Below are 26975 nucleotides of genomic sequence, written 5' to 3'. Positions count from 1 at the left end.
TTACTCTACTAACAGTTACAGTACATCAAAATGTGTCATCTGAAGATTTTGAAACTATGCCGTACAAACACAAGGTCAGTTCATTAATATCGATCAGGAAAAGCAGCTTCCTGGGGAAACCCATTCCTGCAGCTGGAAAAACAAAACGTTTAGCACTATTCTCGTGTTCCTTTTCATTCAACCAATTTTGTACCCATGCTGCCACTCTCCCGCTACTGACAAGCCTGTTACGTGGCATTTTTAAAATTGTTTTTTGGAATAATATATATACCACATCAACGGCATTACCCTCATCAACCCTCCCTGTTACTGCGTCTACAAGCTCAATTGTGTGCAAAGAACATGGCCGCGATTCTCCGCAACCACGATGCGTGGGAGAATAGCGGGAGGTCCGCTCCCGCACCTCCCGCTATTCTCCCACCCCCCCAAAATGGCGTGTCCGGTTTTCCGACACGCCGCTTGGAGAAACGCGGGCCGCTGTTTTTCACGGCGGCCCGCGATTCTCCGGCCCGGACGGGCCGAGCGGCCTGCCGTTCCCGACCTGTTCACGACTGCGGCAACCACACCTGGTCACTGCCGTCGTGAACATGGCGCGCCAGGTAAATGTGGGGCCTAGAGGGGGCGGATCGGGGATCGAGCGCCACGACCGTGCTCAGGAGGGGACTGGCCCGTGATCGGTGCCCACCGATCATCAGGCCGGCGTCTCAAGGGGACGCACTCTTTCCCCTCCGCCGCCCCGCAAGATCAAGCCGCCACGTCTTGCGGGGCGGCTGAGGAGAAAGATGGCAACTGCGCATGCGCGGGTTTGAGCTGTTCAACCCGCGCATGCGTGGCTGACGTCATTAGGTTCCGCCGCGGCGTCATTCTTGTCGCGCCAGGCCTTGAAGCCAGGGACAAGGCTCGGTCGCCGAGTTTCCCGGTACGGCCCGCCTATCCCCCCAGGTAGGGGAGAATAGAGGGCCGGGAGAGGCTTCCGACGCCGTCGTGAACCTCTCCAAGTTTCACAACGGCGTCGGGCCTTGCGGAGAATTCCGCTCCATGAATATCAAGTTCAGATCACATGGAGAGCTACAGCTGAAGCTCTCCGTTATGTATTTCATTGGATAATGGATAGTCCCAGAGCACAGGTTGCAACAGGAATGATGAGCGCTAATTAACCCAAGACGATACTTGCAATAAGACTATAAAGCTGTAACAACCACAAACAAGGCAAACACACTAACATGTCGTGGTGTTTAGCTAATTGCATAACAGTCATTCCTACCTTTCCCTTGTACATATATAGACTGAGATAATCTCCCTGCGGGCTGTTGATGTGAAAAAGGACACCATTCTGACTTTGAGGGCGCACATCAAACAGGAGCTCAAAATCCTTGCCCACCACAAACGAGTTATCTGAAAATAAGCATTCAGGTATCAGCAATGAGGGATTTTGGGTTACAACATTGGATATGATAGTTAAGGCAATGTGTTGAGTTAGTGGACAACAGGGTGCTTGTAACTTGTGATTCCTCACCAGATTAACCTCTTCAACCAGTCTAACAAAGGAAAGTGCTTAATAGAGTAAAGTGGAAAACAAGAAAGAGTGAAAGAAAGTATTTTCTTTTAAATCAGAGTCAGTATTGCAATCTAGGAACTGTAACAGTTAATTTGTGTACAGCAAACATCCACAAACAGCAATGTGATAACGCTCTGTCTGAATGAAATGAGTTGAAGGATAAATATTACACAGGACACAATATCCCTCAGTACTGCCTCACTAACCGTAGAGAGCTCCTTTGGCCTGGCCTGCAGACGGTACATAAGAACTAGGAGCAGGAGTAGGCCATCTGGCCCCTCGAGCCTGCTCCGCCATTCAATGAGATCATGGCTGATCTTTTGTGGATTCAGCTCCACTTTCCGGCCCGAACACCATAACCCTTAATCCCTTTATTCTTGAAAAAACTGTCTATCTTTATCTTCAAAACATTTAATGAAGGAGCCTCAACTGCTTCACTGGGCAAGGAATTCCATAGATTCACAACCCTTTGGGTGAATACGTTCCTCCTAAACTCAGTCCTAAATCTACTTCCCCTTATTTTGAGGCTATGCCCCCTAATTCTGCTTTCACCCGCCAGTGGAAACAACCTGCCCGCATCTATCCTATCTATTTCCTTCATAATTTTATATGTTTCTATAAGATCCCCCCTCATCCTTCTAAGTACAGTCCAGTCTCCTCAACCTCTCCCTGTAATCCAACCCCTTCAGCTCTGGGATTAACCTAGTGTATCTCCTCTGCACACCCTCTAGCGCCAGTACGTCCTTTATCAAGTAAGGAGACCAAAACTGAACACAATACTCCAGGTGTGGCCTCACTAACACCTTATACAATTACAGCATAACCTCCCTAGTCTTAAACTCCATCCCTCTAGCAATGAAGGACAAAATTCCATTTGCCTTCTTAATCACCTGTTGCACCTGTAAACCAACTTTTTGCGACTCATGCACTAGCACACCCAGGTCTCTCTGCACAGCAGCATGTTTTAATATTTTATCATTTAAATAATAATCCCGTTTGCTGTTATTTACCAGGATTTACCAGCTGTTCATGCCGGCGGGAAAATCCAGTCCGACGCCGGCGCACAATTGACAATGACATGACCGCTAGATCCTGCTGCCAGACCTCCACCGGAAAACAAGCGGCGGGGTGGTCGATCAATCCCAACCTTAATTCCAGATTTTTTATTGAATTTAAATTTCACCATCTACCAGGGTAGGATTCTGATCCAGGTCCCCAGCGACTGTGGATTACGAGTGCAGCGACAATCCCACTGTGCCACCATCCCCTCTTCCTGATCTTCCAACAATGCAGTACGCCTTACTGACGCTCCGAAAGGGTAATGCTTGCTCAGTACTGACCCTCTGACAGTGCGGCACTCCCTCAGTACTGACCCTCTGACAGTGCGGCACTCCCTCAGTACTGACCCTCTGACAGTGCGGCACTCCCTCAGTACTGACCCTCTGACAGTGCGGCACTCCCTCAGTACTGACCCTCTGACAGTGCAGTGCTCCCTCAGTACTGACCCTCTGACAGGGCAGCACTCCCTCAGTACTGACCCTCTGGCAGTGCAGTGCTCCCTCAGTACTGACCCTCTGACAGGGCAGCACTCCCTCAGTACTGACCCTCTGACAGTGCGGCACTCCCTCAGTACTGACCCTCTGACAGTGCAGCACTCCCTCAGTACTGACCCTCTGACAGTGCAGCACTCCCTCAGTACTGACCCTCTGACAGGGCAGCACTCCCTCAGTACTGACCCTCTGACAGTGCAGCATTCCCTCAGTACTGACCCTCTGACAGTGCAGCACTCCCTCAATAATTTAAAGATTTGACTTACCTAAAACAACATATCCTCCTTTGGCTGAGAAATAAGCTCCTTGCTCAGAGTTGCTATCGAAGCATGGCGTGACTCCCAGTGTGCGTAAAGGGGAATTCAGCAGAGTACCATCCAGCTTAAAGTTTCTTAGACATCCCTGGAAACTCTGTCGTGGCAGCTGGTTGGCAAGTAAAAGAAAATCAGTGGAATAATATTATTACCACAACAGTAGTTTTTGGCTAACTTGTCAACTGAACCGTCTCTATTTAAGTGACAAGGCCCTCGATATTTTCAGCAGTTTATACTTATTTTCCTTCGGACCAGAAGCTACAGTCAGTTTAACTCAGGCTTCATTCAATGGGCCCAGTATACCTGACATTATTACATAATTGAGAACTGAACATTCTGATCATGGGTTTTTGACCTGAATTATTTAGCACAGAGGTGACCAGCCTATCATGCTCCCACCCGGCTTACTCACTCTTCCAACTTCCATCGGGCAGGAGATACAAAGGTCTGAGAACACGCACAAACAGACTCAAAAACAGCTTCTTCCCCGCTGCTACCATACTCCTAAATGACCCTCTTATGGATTGACTTCATTAACACTACACCCCTGTCTGCTTCACCCGATGTCTATGTATTTACATTGTGTACCTTGTGTTGCCCTATTATGTATTTTCTTTTCTGTTCTTTTATTTTCATGTACTTAATTATCTGCTGAGCTGCTCGCAGAAAAATACTTTTCACTGTACCTCGGTACACGTGACAATAAACAAAAATCCAATCCAAATCCATTGTCTTTTAACAAGAACATAGAAACAGCAGCACGAATAGGCCAACAGCTCCTCGAACCTGCTCCCCAACTCCATTTTCCTGCCTGTTCCCCACATCCCTGAGCTTCCCCATGTTTGAAAATGTGTGTGACTTATCCTTGTATATATTCAATAAGCTGCTCCCCTTCAAGTATTTATCCAATTCCTTTTGCAAGTTACTGCGGAATTAACTTCCATCACTGTTTTAGGCAGCACGGTAGCATTGTGGATAGCACAATCGCTTCACAGCTCCAGGGTCCCAGGTTCGATTCCGGCTTGGGTCACTGTCTGTGCGGAGTCTGCACATTCTCCCCGTGTGTGCGTGGGTTTCCTCCGGGTGCTCCGGTTTCCTCCCACAGTCCAAAGATGTGCAGGTTAGATGGATTGGCCATGATAAATTGTCCTTAGTATCCAAAATTGCCCTTAGTGTTGCATGGGGTTACTGGGATAGGGTGGAGGTGTTGACCTTGGATAGGGTGCTCTTTCCAAGAGCCGGTGCAGACTCGATGGGCTGAATGGCCTCCTTCTGCACTGTAAGTTCTATGTAAATCCAAGATCAGATCTCACTGAATTTTTTACTGGGATATTACTTATAAACCCTGCTTCATTGCTCAATATTTGGTCTAAAATAGCTTTCTCCCTAGCTTGTTCTACAAAGTGTTGCTCCAATATGAAGATTGGAGTCCATATGAAGATTGAAGTCTCCCACAACTGCTACATTGCCTGTCTTACAAGTTCCAATATTTTTTGTTTAATGACCAGTGTAACAGCATAATTACAATTCTAAACTATTCCCACTGATGTTTCCTGACCCTTGCTCTTCCTTATCTCCACCCATACTAGTTCTACTTTGAGTGAATATCCTTTCCTACTGGTCCTTGTGTCTTCCTTTATTATCAGGGGTACCCCTCCTTCTTTACCTTTCTGCCTGTCTTTTCAAAATGTTGTGTAGCTTGGAATTTTTAATTCCCAACCCTGTTCATCTTGTCCCTCCCATGACAATTAGATCAAAATAATTTATCCCTATTTGTGCCACCAGTTCATCCATCCTATCGTGGATGCTCTGTGCATTCAGATGAAGTGACTTTGCTGCTTTAACTATTACTCACTGTCCTGATCTTACTCTGAAGCACTGTTACCATTAAACATTCTGTCCCTCCCTGTACCACTCAGCTTGCCTTGTTTTTTTCCAAACAGCAACATATTTTCGTATTTGTCAACTTTTATCTTTGAATTTCCAATCTCCCGTCATCCAAATACTCTTTCTTTGTCAGTTTAAAGTAATTTTTCCCCAGTCTGAACAATATTTGCTGGTGCACATTTAAGGTTGCATTCTCAGATCCTTTCTCTCACACTCTGGTTAGTATTATCCTTATTGCTAACCTGCATTTAGCTCACTGGGCTAAATCACTGGCTTTTAAAGCAGACCAAGCAGGCCAGCAGCACGGTTCGATTACCGTATCAGCCTCCCCGAACAGGTGCCGGAATGTGGCGACTAGGGGCTTTTCACAGTAACTTAATTGAAGCCTACTCGTGACAATAAGCGATTTTCATTTTCATTTTTCCCTTGTCCTTTCTCTTTAACATTCCAAATCTCCCCTCACTTGCAGACTCCCGTGCCCCTCAACCACACTATTTAGTTTCAAGCTCTCTTCACAGCCCTAGTTGTACAAGTATACAGCAAGCAGAAACTGGCTCTTAAGACCTTATTTATATCTAGTGGGGATACTTGATTGCTATGGGTTCCCCATTGTGATGGGGTAAATGAAGCTCTTTAGATCATCACAAGGAATGTACCAGTAAATTTAACTAGTCCTCCTTAGCAAATGACTCAAGAATCACACGTGAAACTTGAGTTAAAATCTACCCAACCACAATTTGCATTTATATAGTTTGTTTAATGGAAGGCACGGGAGCATAATTGAATAAAATCTGGCGCTGGACCACATGAGGAGTTAGTAGAACAAGTGACCAAAAGCTTGTGACCAAAATGTCATAAACAAGTACAGCAAATGAATGCTGGCCTTTATGTGCAGAGTACTAGAAAACAAGGGGGTAGAAACATTCTTCAGTTATACAAAGCCCTGGGAAGCCCACACCTGTGAACAGTTCCATGTACTATCGTAGGAAGCACATATTGACCTTAGACAGTAAATGTATCAGAATTATAACTGGGCCCAAGAGTTAAATTACAAAGAAAGAAAGTTAAGAGGTAATTTGATCAAAGTTTTCTACATACTGAGGAGAACAGATGGGGTAGGTAGAAAAACTCCCTCTGCTGGTTGGAAAGTCCAGGATTAGGCGGCATAGTCTAAAGATTAGAACCTGGGGCTGGATTCCCCAAAAATGGGGCTATGTTCCCACGCCGGCGTAAAAATGCTGGCGTTTCACTCCAGACTTTCCTTACAAAAGTTTACAATTATTCTCCCAGCTGCTGGGGGCTGGCAGGGCCCCGGAGTGCTTCTCGCAGCTTCAGCTGCGGATAAGGGCCCCGGCACCTCTGGTTGTGAGCCGTGCATGCGTACGACAGCGGCATGCAGCGGCCGAGCTGAACGCGATGGCAGACTCAGCTGGCGGACCTGGACCAACAAAGGAGGTGCCAACGATCTGCCCCGCGCCGCTCAATCTAACCCACCCGATCGCTGCCCCGGCTGCCCATAAATCCAGCCCCTCCCCGGTACTTGATCCCCCCCCCCACCAGGGCAGCCGCGGACTGAGTACGTAGCCACCGCGCATGAGTCCCGACCGGCCAGACGTGGTTAGAACCACGCCGCCCGGACTTCGGCCTGTCGGGACCGGAGCATTGCTGGGAGGGCCTCTGCCAATTGCCCCCAGCGCGGGAGCGATTCTCCGGCAGCGACACCGGGCTCAATTCAGGCGTAAAAGTGGATTCTTTGCCCCCCCCCCCCCACGCCAAACGCTATTTCGGCGTGGGGCTGCGGAGAGTTCAGCCCTCGATCCTTCAGGAGTGAAATTAGATCCCATCTGCCACCAGCATCTTCCGCCCTCGCCGAATGTCATGGCACGGCCAGAAAACCCTGGCCAGAGGGTCTCAGAAGTTTGGAACTCTCTTCCGCAAATAATAATTGATGCTAGATCAATTTTTAATTCAAAATCTGAAATTGATCAATTTTTGGTAGAAAGGCACAGTTGTTAATGGTGGTTCAATCACAACCCAGGGATGTGCAGAAAGCCAGAAGCGGAGAATTGCACAGATCTTGGTGGGTTGTATGACTGAGCGAGGTTGCACAGGTGGGGAGGGGACAAGGCCATGGTGGGATCTGTAAACAGGAACGCAAATTGTCAATTTACCTTCTTTTTGTATCGCCTTTTGCCTGGAGGTAAACCACCCAGATAAAATGGAGATTCAACTTTCAAGAGTGGATTACTGGCCATGCTCTTCTGTTGTATCCGGAGACCATCAACGATGAGCTTTCCTCTATTATTTTCTCTGCTAAACACCACCTTAGAAAAAATGGCAATAATAATGGTAAATTTTGCAAATAGCAGTCCAGGAATTCATAGCAAATAATACCTAGTTATTCAATGCTTTTTAAAAATTGGATTGCAGTGTGAACTTTCTTGAATCCAAGTCAAATTTTCCATGTTTTTAAAAAAAATTTAAATTCAGGATTGTGAAACTTTAATAAACCTGGATGGATTAGATCATTTTCATGCAGGGTATATAAGATGCGTTACCACAAAAAGGTGTTGCAGCTAACGCAGTTATGATGTTAAAGTGGAATTAAACGGTTCTGTCTCTTTGGATGTTGTTGTTGAAAAGTGTTCAAATTATAAATGCCTCAATAAAATATTTTCTAAAAACAAAAGTGGAATTAAACACCCAGAGAAACATTATAAAGTGTTGGTAAAGAGCAGGGATATGCAATTACTTTAGGATTCTCCAGTTGGGAGGATTGTTGGATGGGTTGATTGGCCTTCTTCAGCCCTCAGTTTTGATCATTCAAATTTCTATGAAGAAGTCCGATTGTTTATTGTGAAACCCAATGTACAAATGATGTACTAGTTCTACTGATCTTTTGGTGGTAGCAGCTTGGCGTAAACATTGCAGCTTGCCTTTTGCATTGCAGTGGCCAAAGCATCAACAACAACTTCCACTTATCTGTCTTGCAGACTCAAGGCTCTCCATAGGAACGTTATCAGACAAATTTGCACAGCAAACCACACAAGGAGATTAGGTGTCCAAAATTGTGCAAAAGTTTGTTTTTAAAAGATCTCGAGAGGTGACGAGACAAAGAGTTTAGGGAGGGGATTCCAATGTTTGGGGGCAAAGCAGCTGAAAGTATGGCCACGGATGGTGAGAAACAACTGTGGATTTGCAAGTGGCCAAAGCTGGAGGAGTGTCTGGATCTCAGAGGGTTGCAAGGCTGGAGAAGATTACAAAGATAATAAGGGATGAGATAATGATTTTAGACAAGTGATAAACTAACAGTGCAGTTTGATTAATTTGCAGCTACTAGCTGCTGTCCTTTTGTGATATACTTAAGAGCAGACGTTGAAAGGATTTGGGGTTGGCTGCATGAGGGAGACCTGCTGGAAATACTTCTGGGCTGGGAGAAGATGCAGTTTGACTGATTAACCAGAAAAGTCTTGGGCTGTGAAAAGCAGTCTTGTTTCTGAAAGTTTCTTGGATTTACGCTGCAGAGTGGAAGTGAGTTTGAGAAGTTGTGTGGTATACCTTATTAAAGGATTGGAAATTAGCAAACGTGACACCAATGTTTAAAAAAGGAGGTAGGCAGAGAGCAGGAAATTACAGTGAGCTTAACTTCGGTAGTAGGGAAGATGCTGGAATCTATCATCAAGGAAGAAATAGCGAGGCATCTGGATAGAAATTGTCCCATTGGACAGACGCAGCATGGGTTCATAAAGGGCAGGTCGTGCCTAACTAATTTAGTGGAATTTTTTGAGGACATTACCAGTGCAGTAGATAGCGGGGAGCCAATGGATGTGGTATATCTGGATTTCCAGAAAGCCTTTGACAAGGTGCTACACAAAAGGTTGCAGCATGAGATAAAGATGCATGGCATTAAGGGTAAAGTAGTAGCATGGATAGAGGATTGGTTAATTAATAGAAAGCAAAGAGTGGGGATTAATGGGTGTTTCTCTGGTTGGCAATCAGTAGCTAGTGGTGTCCCTCAGGGATCCGTGTTGGACCCACAATTGTTCACAATTTACATAGATGATTCGGAGTTGGGGACCAAGGGCAATGTGTTCAAGTTTGCAGATGACACTAAGATGAGTGGTAAAGTGAAAAGTGCAGAGGATACTGGAAGTCTGCAGAGGGATTTGGATAGGTTAAGTGAATGGGCGAGGGTCTGGCAGGTGGAATACAATGTTGACAAATGTCAACAAATGTCAAATCCATTTTGGTAGCAATAACAGCAAACGGGATTATTATTTAAACAATAAAATATTAAAGCATGCCGCTGTGCAGAGAGACCTGGGTGTGCTAGTGCATGAGTCACAGAAAGTTGGTTTACAAGTGCAACAGGTGATTAAGAAGGCAAATGGAATTTTGTCCTTCATTGCTAGAGGGATGGGGTTTAAGACTAGGGAGGTTATGTTGCAATTGTATAAGGTGTTAGTGAGGCCACACCTGGAGTATTGTGTTCAGTTTTGGTCTCCTTACTTGAGAAAGGACATACTGGCTCTGGAGTGTGTGCAGAGGAGATTCACTAGGTTAATCCCAGAGCTGAATGGGTGGGATTACGAGGAGCGGTTGAGTAGACTGGGACTGTACTCGTTGGAATTTATAAGGATGAGGGGGGATCTTATAGAAACATTAAAAATTATGAAGGGAATAGATAGGATAGATGCGGGCAGGTTGTTTCCACTGGCGGGTGAAAGCAGAACTAGGGGACATAGCCTCAAAATAAGGGGAAGTAGATTTAGGACTGAGTTTAGGAGGAACTTCTTCACCCAAAGGGTTGTGAATCTATGGAATTCCTTGCCCAGTGAAGCAGTTGAGGCTCCTTCATTAAATGTTTTTAAGGTAAAGATAGATAGTTTTTTGAAGAATAAAGGGATTAAAGGTTATGGTGTTCGGGCCGGAAAGTGGAGCTGAGTCCACAAAAGATCAGCCATGATCTCATTGAATGGCGGAGCAGGCTCGAGGGGCCAGATGGCCGACTCCTGCTCCTAGTTCTTATGTTCTAAAGCAACAGCAGCTTAGCATTGGGTAATATTGCTGAATTTTTATAGTTAAACACCTATAAAGGAGTGTTGCCTTGGAGGTGTTTACTTGTGGGTCTGACCAAGTAGGGTCTTTTGGGGAGAATGTTTTGTAATATATATCTATTAATGATTTGGATGAGGGAATTAAATGTATTTGTCCTCATCTGAAGATGTATGTTCTTGCTGTGGAGTGAGTGCAGCAAAGGTTTACCAGGCTGATTCCTGGGATGGTGGGACTGTCAGACGAGGAGAGACTGAGTCGGTTAGGATTATATTCATTGGAGTTTAGAAGAGTGAAAGGGGATCTCCTAGAAACTTATAAAATTCCAACAGGATTAGACAGGGTAGATTCAGAAAGAATGTTCCCAATGGTGGGGGAGTCCAGAACTTGGGGTCATAGATTGAGGATAAGGAGTAAACTGAGGTGAGGAGAGATTTCTTCACCCAGAGAGTGGTGAATCTGTGGAATTGACTGCCATAGAAAGTAGTTGTGGTTAAATTGTTGTGTAATTTCAAGAAGGAATTAGATATCGCTCTTGGGGGCAAAAGGAATCAAGGGATATGGTGGTGGGGGGGAGGGGGGGGGGGCGGGATCAGGGTCTTGAACTTGATGATCAGCCACGATCATAATGAATGGTGGAGCAGGCTCGAAGGGCCGAATGGCCTCCTCCTGCTTCCATTTATATGTATGTTTCCATGTAACTTCTACGTAAGACTAAATTCAACTGTGTGTCTATAATCGTGTGTGCTTAAATTTCCTTTCCTTTCTATTAATAAACCTTTTTGCATTTAATTACTTTTTTAAAAATCCCCGAAAGTATTACTGCATTTCTGCCGGGATCAGTATGTTCTCATTGTCAGAATACGAGAAAAAAGGTGACATGGCCCGTAAGCCGAGGATCGCCCTGGGATTTGGTTTGCTCGGGAATTCACATCTTCTGCCATCTTAACACTTTACTTACTGTGTGCCACTGTCCGTCATTGTACTTAGTGTTGCACCTAATTCGCAGTTGTTTTCCACCAACAGCAAAGGAAAAGAAGATAAGGCCTCTTGAAACATAAAGAGCCATGTAAGATTTCCCTGACTTATCTGCCACATAAAAGATGGTTCCTTCTGGTGCAAGTGTTCGGATATCGATGGAGAATTTTGACCTGAAAAATGGAAACGTCGCGTTTTAAATATATTTGTGCCTTTTGTAGTGTTGTTCAGTGAGAGTCAGGTGGGACTCTGCTTCCCAACACAGTATCAAGCCACACTATACACGATTTACTTTCTTTTAAACACGTGCCGTGCTCGGGAACTACGTAGCATGTGAAATTTAAACATTCACATAAATAGATCTGTAACTAAAATAGGAGTGTCTCGTTTTACCTCTCTTTAAATGACTCAGGAGAAAAGTCATACTCCAGTCTGCTATCTGGTGAATCTCCAAATTGATAGGCGCCACTGATCGCTTTTGGTTGCCATGGCAACTGACACCCTTTTGAGTCTTGACCTGCATTTTCCTTCATTGAATTATCAGGAACAAATTTATGGTTTTTTCCATTCTGTGACAAAGGAAACATTTTATCAACATTAATCTGTTTACTGATTTTACTCAGGCTACTGTCAATACCAAGGATGTTTTCGCAGCTTATTCACCTTAACTGTCTCTTGACCATTCCATCTTCTGCCTTCTTTCAACATGAGCATCTCTGGGGCTCTCTGTTGGGGACAGGTGTCCAGGAATACTCCAGCACTCTCAGTAGAAATTGCCAAATTTTCAACTTTGGGAGACTGATTAACCCTAAAGGGAGAGAGTGGTGATTAACTATGTCTTTTCCAGTCCCAAATCATACGTTTAACGCAGCAATGTTATCAGTGGACTCTAGAAAATCAGCATTATTAATTTTCCACCTTTTAATGGATTCTCCGGGTAAACCAGTGAGATAGCTTCCTGTGTAAAAAAGCTGGAATGTACATACTTTCTAATACAAACTAACATTACTCATCCCTATGTCAGATTAGCACTGCTGCTTCACAGCGCCAGGGTCCCAGGTTTGATTCCCGGCTTGGGTCACTGCCTGTGCGGAGTCTGCACGTTCTCCCCGTGTCTGCGTGGGTTTCCCCCGGGTGCTCCGGTTTCCTCCCACAAAGTCCCGAAAGACGTGCTGTTAGATAATTTGGACATTCTGAATTCTCCCTCTGTGTACCCGAACAGGTGCCGGAATGTGGCGACTAGGGGGATTTTCACAGTAACTTCATTGCAGTGTTAATGTAAGCCTACTTGTGACAATAATAAAGGTTATTACTATTTGGATAATTTTTATCACCACGTAAAAGTTCCACACCCAAGACTGTCTTATCTAAGCACAAACATAATGACAGAAGTATAATATGGTCCTGTTCTGTGGAATCATGGAAGAAATCTTGGGCGAGATTCTCCCATCCCTCGGCAGAGTGTCCACGCCATCGTAAACGCCGTCCCGTTTTACGACGGTGTGAACGGGCCGCTGCCAGGAGTAATTCTGGCCCCTACAGCACGGTGCTGGAGGGGTTCGCCCTGTTCCAGCTGCCGATTCCGGCGCCACCTGTGCGCCACGGTTTCCGCGCATACACAGTGGCGCTGGCGCCAACGCGGACATGCGCAGTGGCCTCCTTCAACGCGCCGGCCCCGGCGCAACATGGCGCAGGGCTACAGGGGCCGGTGCGTGGTAAAGGAGGCCCCCAACCAGAGAGGCCGGCCCGCCGATCGGTGGGCCCCGATTGCGGGTCAGGCCACATCGCCCCCCCCCCCCCCCCGACCCCCGAGGTCAGACCCCCCTTCCCCTCCCCCCACAGGCCCCACCCGATCCTTCCACACTAAGGTCCCGCCGGCTTAGAGCAGGTTAGAACAGCGCCAGCAGGACTCGGTTTCTTTCTTACGGCCGCTGGGCCCATCCGGACCGGAGAATCGGCCGGCCGGTCCGTGACCGGTGCCACGCCAGCACGGGCCAGAGAATCGCGTGCCAGCGTTGGGGCGGCGTGACCCGGCCGGGTGGGAGAATCCTGCTCCTTATCTCCATTGGTAGCACTGTTGCCTTTGAATTCGGAGGTTGTAGGATGGTCTACCCGGTCTGGACTACATGCAACTCCAGACCCACAGCAATGTGGTGATTCTCCGTTTTGCCGGCCCCCCGGGGGTTTCCCGACGGCGTGGGGCTACCCCACAATGGGAAACCCCATTGACCGGCCGGCGTAACGGAGAATCCCGCTGGCCGGCCGGGGCAGAAATGTGGTGCGGCGGGGCGGAGAATCCAGCCCCCGCTTTTCTTAAAAGGTGGGAGAGTGAGACTAGCTGAAGTAATAATAATTTTGTTAAAAATATTTGATTATTAATGCAATACTGTCCATTCATTCTAACATTGCTGTTCTCAACATCAACCAGATTTGAACAGTATGATCACAGGCTCTTTGTACCAGTCAATATTCAATTATATACAATTAAGAGCACAGAAACAGGCCATACTGGTCTATGTTGATGTTTATGGTCTACACAAACCATCTCCCACTCTAGTTCGTCGAACCATATCAACATAGCCTTTCTCCTTCATGTACCGTTACCCAATCAGTGCATTATTGCGATTCACCGCAACAACTCAATTTCAATGTTTGTTGAAATGAGTTACAATTTTCCTTTGCCGACTAATTGAATGTGTGAGAGAGTAATTTACCTTAGTAAGAAGGCGTTGCTGATACAGCCATCAAAGTTTGCTCTGTCTTTGTCTCCACCCAGGTATAGGATATTTTTGGGGGAGGGCTGGGCCGCTTCTACTCTTGCTGATTTTCTATCTGAATCGTCGATATTCAGATAGACGATGGAATTTGATCTAAAAAAGGATAGAGTTGTAAATTGAACAGCAGAAGTAATGAGCACAAACGTGATGATCATTATTTAAGAACATTACATAGAGTGCACAAGTCAGGCCTACAGCCGAACAGATTTGAGTTCCCTCCCTCTCCTACACTCCCCTCTCTCCCCTGTGTGCCACTCTATCAGCATATCCGCTCTCCCTCTTGCAGCCTCCCCTCACAAGCATCTATGATATTCACCTCAACCACTATTCGATGTGTTCACATTTACTCAACTGAGAGCGAATCAGGAAAATAGTTATAAATCATTACAATCAGGAATGTATCTACAAATCATGAATTTATAAATAACAATTTATATTTTTAAATCTATTTTAACCAATTTTAGTTGCTCCACCATTGATGCCTAAGTTTAGCCTTCAGTTGCCTAAATCCTAAGCTCTCCTCCCACATTTCTCCACCTCTCTAACTTGCTTTCCCCCTGTACGCACTCCTTAAAACCTACTTCCTTGATCAAGCTTTTGTCATCTGACCTAATATCTTCTATCATTTTGCATAACCCCCTCCCTGCAGGCAGAGACCTAGGTGCAGGGATCACAACACAATGACCCTATTTCCTCTTAAAGTATGTACGCAACTCCCTTGTGCAAGTTACGACTGAATCTGCTTCCATCACCCATTCAGACAGCCTATTCCAGATCACAACAATTTACTGTGTAAACACTTTCTTCTTATCTCCCTTCTGGCTGCATTGCAAATATCTTCAATCTCTATCCTCCCGTTAGCGACCTCTCTGCCCCCTGAAACAGTAACAGAGCCTGATTGTAACTCTGTGCGAGTGGATGGATTTTGAGTAAGTTAAAATCTCCCTCAGTTTCTTAATGTTCTCTCACTCAAAATCCTTCATTGTTTTGAACACCTCTATCAATCTTCCCCTCTGCCGTAAGGAGAGCAATTCTAGCTTTTTCAGTCTCTCCACGTAAGTGAAGTCCCCTCCACCTGGTATCACTCTCCTCTTCACAATCTCTAAAGTCTTGATATCTATGACTATGGCTATCCTTCTTATAGCATGGCGCCCAGAATAGTGCCCAATACTCCAACTGAAACCTGACCAGTGATTTATAATTCTCAGCTATTATGCAATATAAAATTGAATAAAATGTTTTGAAAACAACCTATGGGGGGTATTTCTCCTGCAGGGAGCATACCTCTTGTGCACTATGGGGGTGTAGATTGTGGTCTGAGAGTCTATCTTTACTTATTCGTTTGTTTGTTGCCCATTCCTAATTGCCCAAGATCTGAATGGCTTTAGGGGCGATTTCAGAGGACAGTTAAGAGGATCTGGGGCGGGATTCTCCCCTACCCGGCAGGGCGGGGGGTCCCGGCGTAGGGGGGTGGCGCCAACCACTCCGGCGTCGGGCCTCCCCAAAGGTGCGGAGAATGGCCCGTGCCGGAGCGGTTGGCACCACGCCGACTGGCACCAAAACCGGCACCAGCGGCCTTTCACGCCCGCTGCCCGGGCTGGCCGAAAGGCCTTCGCCGGTTCGCGCATGCGCCGGATGCGCCGGAGGCAGTGGCGGCGGCGGCGGAAGAAAAAGAGTGCCCCCACGGCACTGGCCCGCCGGCCGATCGGTGGGCCCCAATCGCGGGCCTGGCCACCGTGGGGGCACCCCCCCCCCCGGGGTCCGATCGCCCCGCGCCGCCCCCAGGACCCCGGGGGCCTGCTCGCGCCGCCGATCCAGCCGCCACCAGAGGCGGTTTAAACCTCGGCGGCGGGAGAGGCCTCCCAACGGCGGGACTTCGGCCCATCGCGGGCCGGAGAATCGCCGCTGGGGCCTCGCCGATCGACGTGGGGTGATTCCCGCCCCCGCCAATTCCCGGGTGGCGGAGAATTTCTGCCACAGCGGGGGCGGGATATTAAGCAGCCCCGGGCGATTCTCCGACCCTGCGTGGGTTAGGAGAATTTTGCCCCTGGAGTTACATGTTGGCCAGACCTGGTAAGGATACATTGCCTTTTCCTAAAGGCAGTAGTGGACCAGATACGTTTTTACAACAACTAAAGATAGTTTGATGGTCACCATTATGGATTCAATTCCAAATTTTATTAATTGGATTTAAATTCCACCAGCTGCCATGACCTCAGAGCATTCGCCCAGGCTTCTGAATTACTATTCCAGTGACATTATGAAAGGAGAGGGATCTCTGAATTGATAAAATGTCAAGAAAGCTGTTGTGTTTCGTGATCTTGTCTTGCAATGATTCTACAGAACTGCTGGTGACTTAGCCAGAACTATGATTTATTAATGTACATGTGGTAAGGTAACGATCAGATACAGACCGAGTTATCATACAGTTCATTAGACACTCCTGGAACTACCCTTATGTGTGGCTGTCCTCATGTACGCCTTACAACCCTCTGCTGGTAGCTGGATGGCATCTGACTGATGTCGGACGCCACCTGCTGGTGGAAGGTCACACTGCGGAGTACATGTAATATCTGCAACATGTCACCACAAAAGCAATTGTAAGATACATACCCAAGTCCTTTCCTCTGGACTGATACATAGTGGTTGGCATCATCATTCCAAGAGTTTAGAGATGTCAGGACTGTGCCCAGAATTTTAACCTTCACTTTGCCATTTTCCAGTAAAACTTCAAAGTTATCCTACAAAATGAAAAAAAAAATCTTTTATTTTGATTAATAACCTATGGTGCCCATAAACTTAAAAATCTCATCAAAGCGCTTCAGAAAATGGCGTACTTAGAGACCAAGGCCTCGACTTTGCGTCTCCTCAGTCACCTCATTGGTCAGGAAAATGCTGGGTCAGGAATTAGAATCCTGAAATTAAATAGCTCCCCCTCCAAACCCACCGTTCTTCAGGCCAGCAAATTATTAATAAATACAGATGAGGCTCCCATTAATAGCAGGCAGAGACCTAGATGCAGGGATCACAACACAATGACACTATTAGACTGAAAGTAATAGCAATGAGTTAGAGGATGTGAGTGAATGTTGCGGGGGAGGCTCCACAAACCACGTTCATATGTTTTGGTCCTGTCCAAAGCTGGAGGATTACTGGAAGGAGGTGTTTAGGGTAATCTCTAAAGTGGTGCACATGGAACTGGACCCGGGCCCTCGGGAGGCCATATTCGGGGTGTGGGACCAGCCGGGGCAGAAAACGGACGCGGAGGCAGATGTTGTAGCCTTCGCCTCATTGATCGCCTGAAGGCAGATCCTGTTAGGGTGGCGATCTCCACCCTGAAAATGAAATGAAATGAAAATCGCTTATTGTCACGAGTAGGCTTCAATGAAGTTACTGTGAAAAGCCCCTAGTCGCCACATTCCGGCACCTGTCCGGGGAGGCTGGTACGGGAATCGAACCGTGCTGCTGGCCTGCTTTAAAAGCCAGCGATTTAGCTGAGTGAGCTAAACCAGCCCCTGGCTAAACTGTGCCCTGGCGTGGCGGGGTGACCTGCTGGAATTCCTTTTTTAAAAAATAATTCGGTCCCACACCCCGAATATGGCCTCCCTCCACCCCAACAGAATCCGTCTCCGGGCCACCAGGGAGACAAACGTCGGCCTCCCTCCCTCCCTGGGCTCCCGCATCTTCCGACACTCCACATATCGCCACCTCTGGGCTCGGAGTCACCCTCCCTTCCATGCCATCCACCCTCTGACATGACATCCGAAATTCCCTGCCAAAATCCACAAGATTTCTTACCTTTTCATAAGAAAACAGTAGACTGTTCATCTGGCTTGTTGCGAAACCAAATCCAATGTGGAACTCGTCAGGGAAGGCGAGGTCGGCGGCAGGAAGGCTCAATAATCCACTGCCATTAAAGTAGGCAGAACGGACCAGCTGCCAAAAGGAACATTAGAAACATTTCATTAGATAATATACAACATAGAAGGCCATTGGCCTATCGCACCTATTATAGCTCTTCAGGGAGATATCCAAATTAGTTCCATTCACCTTCTCCCTCCCCAGAGTCCTGTAATTTTTCCGTTCCAAGTATTTATCCAATACCCTTTTGAAAGTTACTGTTGAATCTGCTTCCACTGCACATATGACAGTGCATTTCAGGTAGTAATGTTCTTGAATTCTTTAACTGATTATATATGATGCAACTTTGTACAATTATTTTCCATAAGAAGAGGACAGATAGGAACAGGAGTAGATGATATTGCTCCTCAAGCCTGGTCTTCCATTCAATATGATCATGGCTGATTTTGAACTTCAACGCCACTTTCCTGCCAGCTCCTCATATCCCTTGACAGACCATAAACCTGTCTACTCCAGCCTTGTATGCAGCATTCCTCAACCCTCTGAGGTAGGGATTTCCAAACATTCACAGCTCTTTGAAGAAGTGACTTCTCCTCATCTCAGTCCTAAAGATTGCCTTCTTATGTGAAATCCAGTGTGTTAGATTCTTCAGCCAGTGAAAACCACCTCTTGTGTCTACCATATGCCAAGACCCTTTATATGAATCTTTATATTAAAATGAGATCATCTTCCATTCTTCTGAACTTCCAAGAATATAGGCCTAGTTTACTCAGCCACTCATCATGGGGAAAACTTCTCAACCATGGGACCAATCTATTAAATCTTCTTAGCCAAGCCTTAACAAATAATAATAATCTTTATTATTGTCACAAGTAGGCTTACATTAACACTGCAATGTAGTTACTGTGAAAATCCCCTCGTCACCACGTTCTGGCACCTGTTCGGGTACACAGAGGGAGAATTCAGAATGTCCAATTCACCTAACAGCACATTTTGCGGGACTTGTGGAAGGAAACCGGAGCACCCGGAGGAAACCCACGCAGACAAAGGGAGAACGTGCAGACTCCGCACAGACAGTGACCCAAGCCGGGAATTGAACCTGGCACCTGGAGCTGTGAAGCAACAATGCTAACCAATGTGCTACCATGCTGCTCATAAAAGTTATAATTAAGCTAGAAGCCTATGTTTTACAATTCATGTGCTTCCTCTAATTTTTCAAGATTTCACAAACATTTTGGTCTTGTGTGATTACCAAGCTATTACCCAAATTAATTGCTCAGAGTATAACAATGTTAATGTACCAATTAATCATTAAGATTATAACTGAAAAGACTTGGATGAAACATGCAGTGATTAATGAATCAAATAATTAGGAAATTGAAGAAATTAATATTAATATATTTTTATGAGGACAGAAGAATTTGAAGAGAGAGTAGGCCATTCAGCCCTATAGCAAGCCTGCTCGGCCATTCTATAAGATCATAGCCGATCTGGTTGTGTCTCAAATGTATAATCCTTTTGTTAACCTTGAACAAATTCAAATACCCAGCTTCCACTACTTTCTGGGGGAAGAGAATTCCACAGACTAACACTCCTCAGCGAAAAGCAAATCCTTCATCTTAAAAAGGATAACTTATTATTAAATGGTGTCTCCTCCAAGGAGAAACATCCTCTCTTCCTCCACCCTGTCAAATCCTTTCAGGATCTTACGTTTCCATAGGATCTTTTCCCATTCTTTTAAACTCCAATGAGTATAGGTCCAACTTGCTCAACCTTTCTTCAGGAGATATACAATAATTTCAAACCTTTTCCTTTAATAAGCTTAGCAGAGTTGGTGGCTTCATGTCTCTTCCTCAATCATTATCATTAAAACAGATTATGTGGTTACAATCCAATTGCTGTCTGTTGGAGCTTGTTGTGCATAGAGTCATACCCTGTTTACCGCACGGAAAGAAACTCTGGCCCATCATGTCTGCGCCGCTCATCAAGCACCTATCTACTCTAATCTCATTTTCCAGCACTTTACCCATAGCCTTGTATGCTCCGATGTTTCAAGTCCTCATCTAAATACTTCTTAAATGTTGTGAGGGTTCCCGCCTCTTACCACCCTTTCAGGCAGAGTTCCATATTCCAATCACTCTCTGGGTGAACAGGGTTTCCCTCACATCCCCCCTAAACCTCCTTCCCCATAGCTTAATTCTATGCCCTCGAGTTATTGACCCCTCTGCTCAGGGGAATAGTTCCTTCTTATCCACCGTATCTATGCACAACTTTTTACACCTCATTCAGGTCCCCACCTAGCCTTCTCGGTTTGTTGTAGTCACCACTGTTTGTATAATGTGTATATGAGAGGTAATACGGTAAGGCTTCTGTACTACAGGTACGGGAGTAGATTCCTGCCTGAGGGCTCCGCCCAGTAAGCGGAGTATAAATGTGTGTGCTCACCGAGCTGCAGCCGTTTCGGCAGCATATCTCTGCTTAATAAAGCCTCGATTACTCTCCACTCTCATCTCGTCGTAATTGATAGTGCATCACTGCTCTAAGGAAAACAACCCCAGCCTAACTAGTCTCTCTTGATAGCTGAAACGTTCCGACCCAGGGAACATCCTGGTGGATCTCTTCCACATCCTTTCTATTGCAATCACTTCCTTCCAGTCGTTTGGCAACCAGAACTGCACACAGTACTCCAGTTGTGGCCTAATGAGCATTTGGTACAGCTCCATCAAAAGCTCCCTCCTATGCCACAGGAGCCAAGTATCCCATATGCCACCTTAACCAGTTTTGCACAATTTAGCTTCCATATTTTCCTGTGTTACAACAATGACAACAGTTCAAGAGCACTTAATTGGTTGCGATGCTGTGATGTTGCAAAAGGTTTCAAATAAAATAAAGTATTTGTTTAGATTAAAAAGTCACTGGGCGGGATCCTCTAGTCCTGCCAGCAGAGGGCATCATCCTTGGTAGGATCGAAAAATCCTGGCCGCTGATTTGTTAGCCAGAGGTGATTTCGCATTTTATTTAGAGATATTCATTATTATTGATCATTAGCAGGAAATTAATATTAAAACTCACCAAGAGTGCATCCGAGCAGCCTTTACTAACACCAACAGTGGATTTGCTGGACAGATCGATGTTCCTGCCATTAGCTTTCGGGCTTGTAACACAGGCTCGCATCGACGTTTTGACAGGCATGTTTAATCTAGAATGAAAAAGCCAAATGGAATTACACAGAAATACAGGGTGGCAAAAGAACACTTGGCCCAACTGGTCCATGCTCATGATGATGCTCCAATAATGGTGCCATCCTACTCTATCTCATTCAACAACATCGCTTTTCACTCATATTTACAGGTTAACAAATGCTGGTAATTCTCAAGTGCAACATGGCTGTTGTAATTTTGGAAGGTGAGATGGTGCAGCTTTTAAACATCTCAGTGAAATGTAAAAAAGCATAGCGTCTTGGCTAATCAGTACGACTGAGAATAAAGAGAAGGCTCATTACGTCCCAGCTGACATCGTAATTTCATTTTTTAAGTATTTTCTTCTCTCCCCAACTCCATTTCTTTTCCTTTCACACCTGAAGGTGATAACACTTTGGGGTATAATTATATTGCCAGTGCCATTCACTGCCCATTGTCTTTCTGAGTGTATGAATCTAGACAGCACTGAGAAAGCTGCAAACATTCAGCAGGTCTGGCAGCATCTGTAGGGAGAACAAAGAAAATTACAGCACAGGAACAGGCCCTTCGGCCCTCCCAGCCTGCGCCGATCCAGATCCTTTATCTAAACCTCTCACCTATTTTCCAAGGATCTACTTCTCTCTGTTCCCCGCCCGTTCATATATCTGTCCAGATGCATCTGAAATGATGCTATCGTGCCCACCTCTACCACCTCCGCTGGCAAAGCATTCCAGGCACCCACCACCCTCTGCGTAAAAAACTTTCCACGCACATCTCCCTTAAACTTTCCCCCTCTCACCTTGAAATTGTGACCCCTTGTAATTGACACCCCCACTCTTGGAAAAAGCTTGTTGCTATCCACCCTGTCCATACCTCTCATAATTTTGTAGACCTCAATCAGGTCCCCCCTCAACCTCCGTCTTTCCAACGAAAATAATCCTAATCTACTCAACCTTTCTTCATAGCTAGCATCCTCCATACCAGGCAACATCCTGGTGAACCTCCTCTGCACCCTCTCTAAAGCATACACATCCTTCTGGTAATGTGGTGACCAGAACTGCACGCAGTATTCCAAATGTGGCCTAACCAAAGTCCTATACAACTGTAACATGACCTGCCAACTCTTGTACTCAATGCCCCGTCCGATGAAGGCAAGCATGCTGTATGCCTTCTTGACCACTCTATCGACCTGCGTTGCAGAATTAACGTTTCCAGTCGGCATGACCCTTCTTCAGAACTAAAGAGATTGAAGAAAGTGATTTTATGTGTAAGAGGGGATGGAACAGTGATTATAGGGAACTGGGAGAGCTGGGAGAGATTGCAACAAAGATGTAGCGAAACTTGAGAACAAGTGAAAGATGGCCCAGTGGGGAGGAGAAGGAAAGCAGAGCACTTGAAAACAGTGGCAGAATTAGACTGGGTCAGCATGAAAGGGAAATCATACTTGACAAATCTATTGGAATTCTTGGAGGATGTAACCAGTAAAGGTGATGAGGGGGAGCCTGTGGATGTGGTCCAACATGAGCCATTAGCATGTAAAATTAAAGTTCATGGGATTGGGGATAATGTATTGAGATGGATAGAAAACTGGTTGGCAGACAAGAAACAAAGAGTAGGAATAAATGGGTCTTTTTCAAATTAGCAGGCAGTGACTAGTGGGGTACCGCAGGGATCGGTGCTGGAACCCCAGTTAGTCACAATGTATATTAATGTTTTAGATGAAGGAACAAAGTGTAATATCTCCAAATTTGCAGATGACACAAAACTAGGTGAGAGGTGAGCTGTGAGCAGGATGCAGAGTTGCTTCAGTGGGATTTGGACAGGCTGAGTGAGTGGACACATGCATGGCAGATGCAGTAGAATGGATAAATGTGAGGTTATCCATTTTGGTAGCAGAGGTAAAAAGACAGATTATCTGAATGGCCATAAATTGGTAGAGGGAATGTGCAATGCATCCTGGGTGCCCTTATACACCAGCCATTGAAGGTAAGCATGCAGGTGCAACAGGTGGTAAAGAAGGCAAATGGTATGTTGGCCTTCATAGCGAGAGAGATTCAAGTACAGGAGCAGGGATGTCTTACTGCAATTATACAGGGCCTAACTGAGGCCACACCTGTAATACTGTGTACAGTTTTGGTCTCATTATCTGAGGAAGGATCCTCATAGAATCCCCACAGTGCTGAATGAGTCCATTCGGCCCATTCGGTGTCTGCACCGACCCTTCGAATGAGCACTTTACAAGTGTCCACCCTGCCCTGTCCCCGTAATCCCATAATCTAAACTGCACATCCTTGGACATTAAGGGGAAATTTAGCAGGGCCACTCCATCTAACCTGCACATCCTTGGACGATGGAAGGAAACCCATGCAGACACGGGGAGAAAGTGCAAACTTTACACAAAGTGACCTGAGGCCAAATTTGAACATGGGTCCCTGGCGCTATGAGGCAGCAGTGCTAAGCACTGTCCCACCATAATGCCTGATGTTCTTGCCCCAGAGGGAGTGCAGCGAAGGTTTATCAGACTGATTCCTGAGATGACGGGACTGATGTACGAGGAGATTGAGTCGGTTAGGAGTATATTCGCTGGACTTTAAATAAATGAGGAGGAATCTCATGGAACCGCAGGGTTCTATGCTCGGATCCCAACTGTTCACATTTTATATTAATGATTTGGACAAAGGCAATAAATGTAATATCCCCAAATTTAGGTTGGAGGTTGAGCTGTGAGGAGGATGCAGAGATGTTTCAGCAGGATTTGGACAGGCTGAGTGAGTGGGTACATGCACGGCGGATGCAGTATAATGTGGGTAAATGTGAGTAAATGGCAGTAAAAATAGGAAGGCAGATTATTATTGGAATGGGTGTAAATTGAGAGAGGCAGATACTCAGCGAGACCTTGGTGTTCTCGTGCATCAGTCGCTGGCCTTCATAGTGAGAGGATTTGAGTCTAGGAATAGGGATGTTTTATTGTAATTGTATCGGTAAAGGTAAACATAAAGTCACCATAGTCCCAGATGACCATAGGCTGGTTTCCCCTTTGAGGGGGGAGAGCTGACTGGTGGTGATTTAAGCTGAGGGTCACCACACCTCAGGCGAGGGGCAAGGTTGAGAAGAACGGTGCCTTTGTGAATAACCGCAGCTGGTACGGGAATTGAACCCTCACTGCTGGCCTCGCTCTGCATCGCAAACCAGCTGTCCAGCCAACTGAGATAAATCAGCCCCCAAACTGCACTAAGCTGGTGCCTAATTGCATAGGGCATTGGTGAGGCCACACTTGGAGTATTGTGGGCAGTTTTGGTGTCCTTATCTGAGGAAGGATATTATTTCTATGGAGGAAGAGCAGACAAAGGAATCCCAACCCAAGGAAGACACCTGACCTGAACCTCACCAGCACAAGTCCCCTGACCCCCATTTCCCAGGAAAGATCCCCGTGTTGAGAGGGTACTGACCACCGATCCACCCCTCAGACTGCAAGCCACTAGGTACAGGCCCCTGAACGTTTTTACTAATTCACGCCTGCGGCACTCTAGGCTGGGGGGGTTGGGGTTGGGGGGGGGGTGGGTCCGAAGCATCCCACCTGGCTTGTGGATGGTATGTCCTGCCGCACAGAACACAGAAATGCGCTATTTGCATAGTTCCGCCAAGTTGGGGTGGGAAGCCCGGCTGGAGTGTTAGCAAACCCGCTATGGCCAGCAGGGCCGGCACAGAGAATCACAGCCCGCCCGCTGCCTGGCGCAATTGCCAACTTTGCCCCACCGCGGGATTCTCCGCCCGAATGAGATTCCCAATCTTAGTGGCAGAGAGCGGAGATTCCTGGCTATGAGGTCTGATTTTGTGACCGGTTTGTCAAGTCAATTTCACTCATTGCTGTCCTGCGGCTGGGGAGGTTGGGAAGTTTGGGGAGTAGAGGGGGTGGAGGGTGGGGGTGGCTGGCGCAGGGTGGTTGGGGGGGTGGAATGTAGAGTGGGAGTGTTGGGGGAGGGGACTGGGGATTTAGGGATGTTGGGGGAGGGATGGAGAGGGGGTTGGGTGGGGGCACTAATATTTTTAACTTAAAAGGCATAATTATACTGACCTTTAGGGACTAGAACTATTAACACAAACGAAAACAACCCAAAAGCAGATTTACAAATGATACGGCCAACACATTTTCCCAGAGTTCCAGCACCTCTACATTTGGTGAAGAGTTGGAAACAGTGATGAGAGAATTTGTGAATTTCAGTCCCCTTGGAGCAATTTGTCTCTACTGCAGGTACAGCTGGAGATACTATCAGACCTTCAAGGAAGTTGAGGGACCAGAGTTTAATTTTCAACTTGCACAGTTATCTCAATGTAAGTTGAAACTATGCTCGCTGTGGAAAAAAAACTTGTACAGGAAAGAACATTTTGATTTGAAAGACATTTTTATCTTTCATCCAGCTTTCCTTAAAAAGCTCATGTTATCAACATACCCTTCTTTATGGTCTTCTGGTATTCCTCCAAGGTAATATTCAGTGAAGTCCACTGTATCGAAAGTATTCAACAGGTCCAGAACTATATTAGCGTTGACAGTTACAACAACACGCTTGAGCTTTTTGTACATTTTTAATCTGATCTTAAATTAAATGGAAGTAGAAAAATATTGTAAGTTTGAATAAATACAACAGAACTTACTAACTGATAGATAATGTTTGAAACCTAAGAATTATTAGTTTCCCTTCAGGTGAAAGTATATTTGAAAACTTTTGACTCTGCAGAATTAACTTTTGCCTCTGAAAAGTATTTTCAGATTCAAGTCCTTCTAAAATACATTTGGAATATTGTCAGGAAACAGAGTAACATGTAAATGCCATTTAGCACCTCACAAACTGTGGACATGGTGCTAAAGCAAACTCTTCATTTGCAGGGAACATAATGCATTGGATATGGGCAGCACGGTAGCACAGTGGTTAGCACAGTTGCTTCACAGCTCCAGGGTCCCAGGGTCGATTCCCGGCTTGGGTCACTGTCTGTGCGGAGTCTGCACGTTCTCCCCCGTGCCTGCGTGGGTTTCCTCCGGGTGCTCCGGTTTCCTCCCACAGTCCAAAGACATGCAGGTAAGGTGGTTTGGCCATGATAAATTGCCCTTAGTGTCCAAAAAGATTAGGTGGGGTTACTGGGTTGCGGGGATAGGGTGGAAGCATGGGCTTGGGCAGGGTGCTCTTTCCGAGGACCTGTGCCGACTCGATGGGTCGAATGGCCTCCTTCTGCACTGTAAATTCTATGATTCTGTGAATAGAAGATTACAGAATCACAGATCAAATACTACTCAAAAGCAGAGAAGTTACATGAAAACGATATGGAAAACTGGTGAGACCGTAAAGGACACTGTGCACATTTCAGATCTTCATATTGCAAAAAGAAGAGCAGCACTGAAGAAAGGACAAACATTTACAAGGTTAATACCAAAGCTGAGAGGTAGAACGATCATAAAATATTAAGCAGGATGAGGTTCCTTTATGAGAAGTGCTTTTACAGAGGTCTTTAATTCTATGAAGGAGCTCGATAGACTAAATGTAGAGAACAGAATTAGGAATGAGACCAGAATTAGGGGCCATCATTATAAGATGGTTAAAAATAATTTATTTACTTCGAGTGGTTGAAATGTGGAGATTGTTACCAATGGAGTGGTTGAGGTGAATAACAAAGATGCATTTAATGGAAGTGAGAGATATACATGAAGGAGAAAGGAATATGAAGATATGCAGAAATGGTCAGCTTTATCTCAATTGCTAGCATTCTTGCCTCCTGACTCAAACAATTTTGGGTTCAGTTTCTACGCCAGAATTTGAGCATAA

The 26975-nt window shown here is 45.9% G+C and overlaps 1 protein-coding gene across 1 annotated transcript in view; it reads right to left on the bottom strand.

The window, feature by feature from the left end:
* LOC119972898 (laminin subunit alpha-3-like) overlaps positions 1-26975 on the bottom strand; it is a 412206-nt gene that overhangs the window by 13620 nt on the left and 371611 nt on the right. The window contains 11 exon segments of the mRNA XM_038810443.1: positions 1265-1395; positions 3375-3531; positions 7481-7633; positions 11326-11515; positions 11736-11911; positions 12006-12150; positions 14057-14212; positions 16733-16860; positions 17918-18055; positions 21053-21179; positions 25611-25753. Of these exon segments, the coding sequence (XP_038666371.1) occupies positions 1265-1395; positions 3375-3531; positions 7481-7633; positions 11326-11515; positions 11736-11911; positions 12006-12150; positions 14057-14212; positions 16733-16860; positions 17918-18055; positions 21053-21179; positions 25611-25753 (1644 nt within the window).

The sequence above is a fragment of the Scyliorhinus canicula genome, chromosome 10 (assembly GCF_902713615.1).
Source record: "Scyliorhinus canicula chromosome 10, sScyCan1.1, whole genome shotgun sequence".
NCBI classification, from domain to species: Eukaryota; Metazoa; Chordata; class Chondrichthyes; order Carcharhiniformes; family Scyliorhinidae; genus Scyliorhinus; species Scyliorhinus canicula.
Note: the sequence above shows the minus strand (reverse complement) of the source record. Positions and strands in the feature narration are given on the sequence as shown.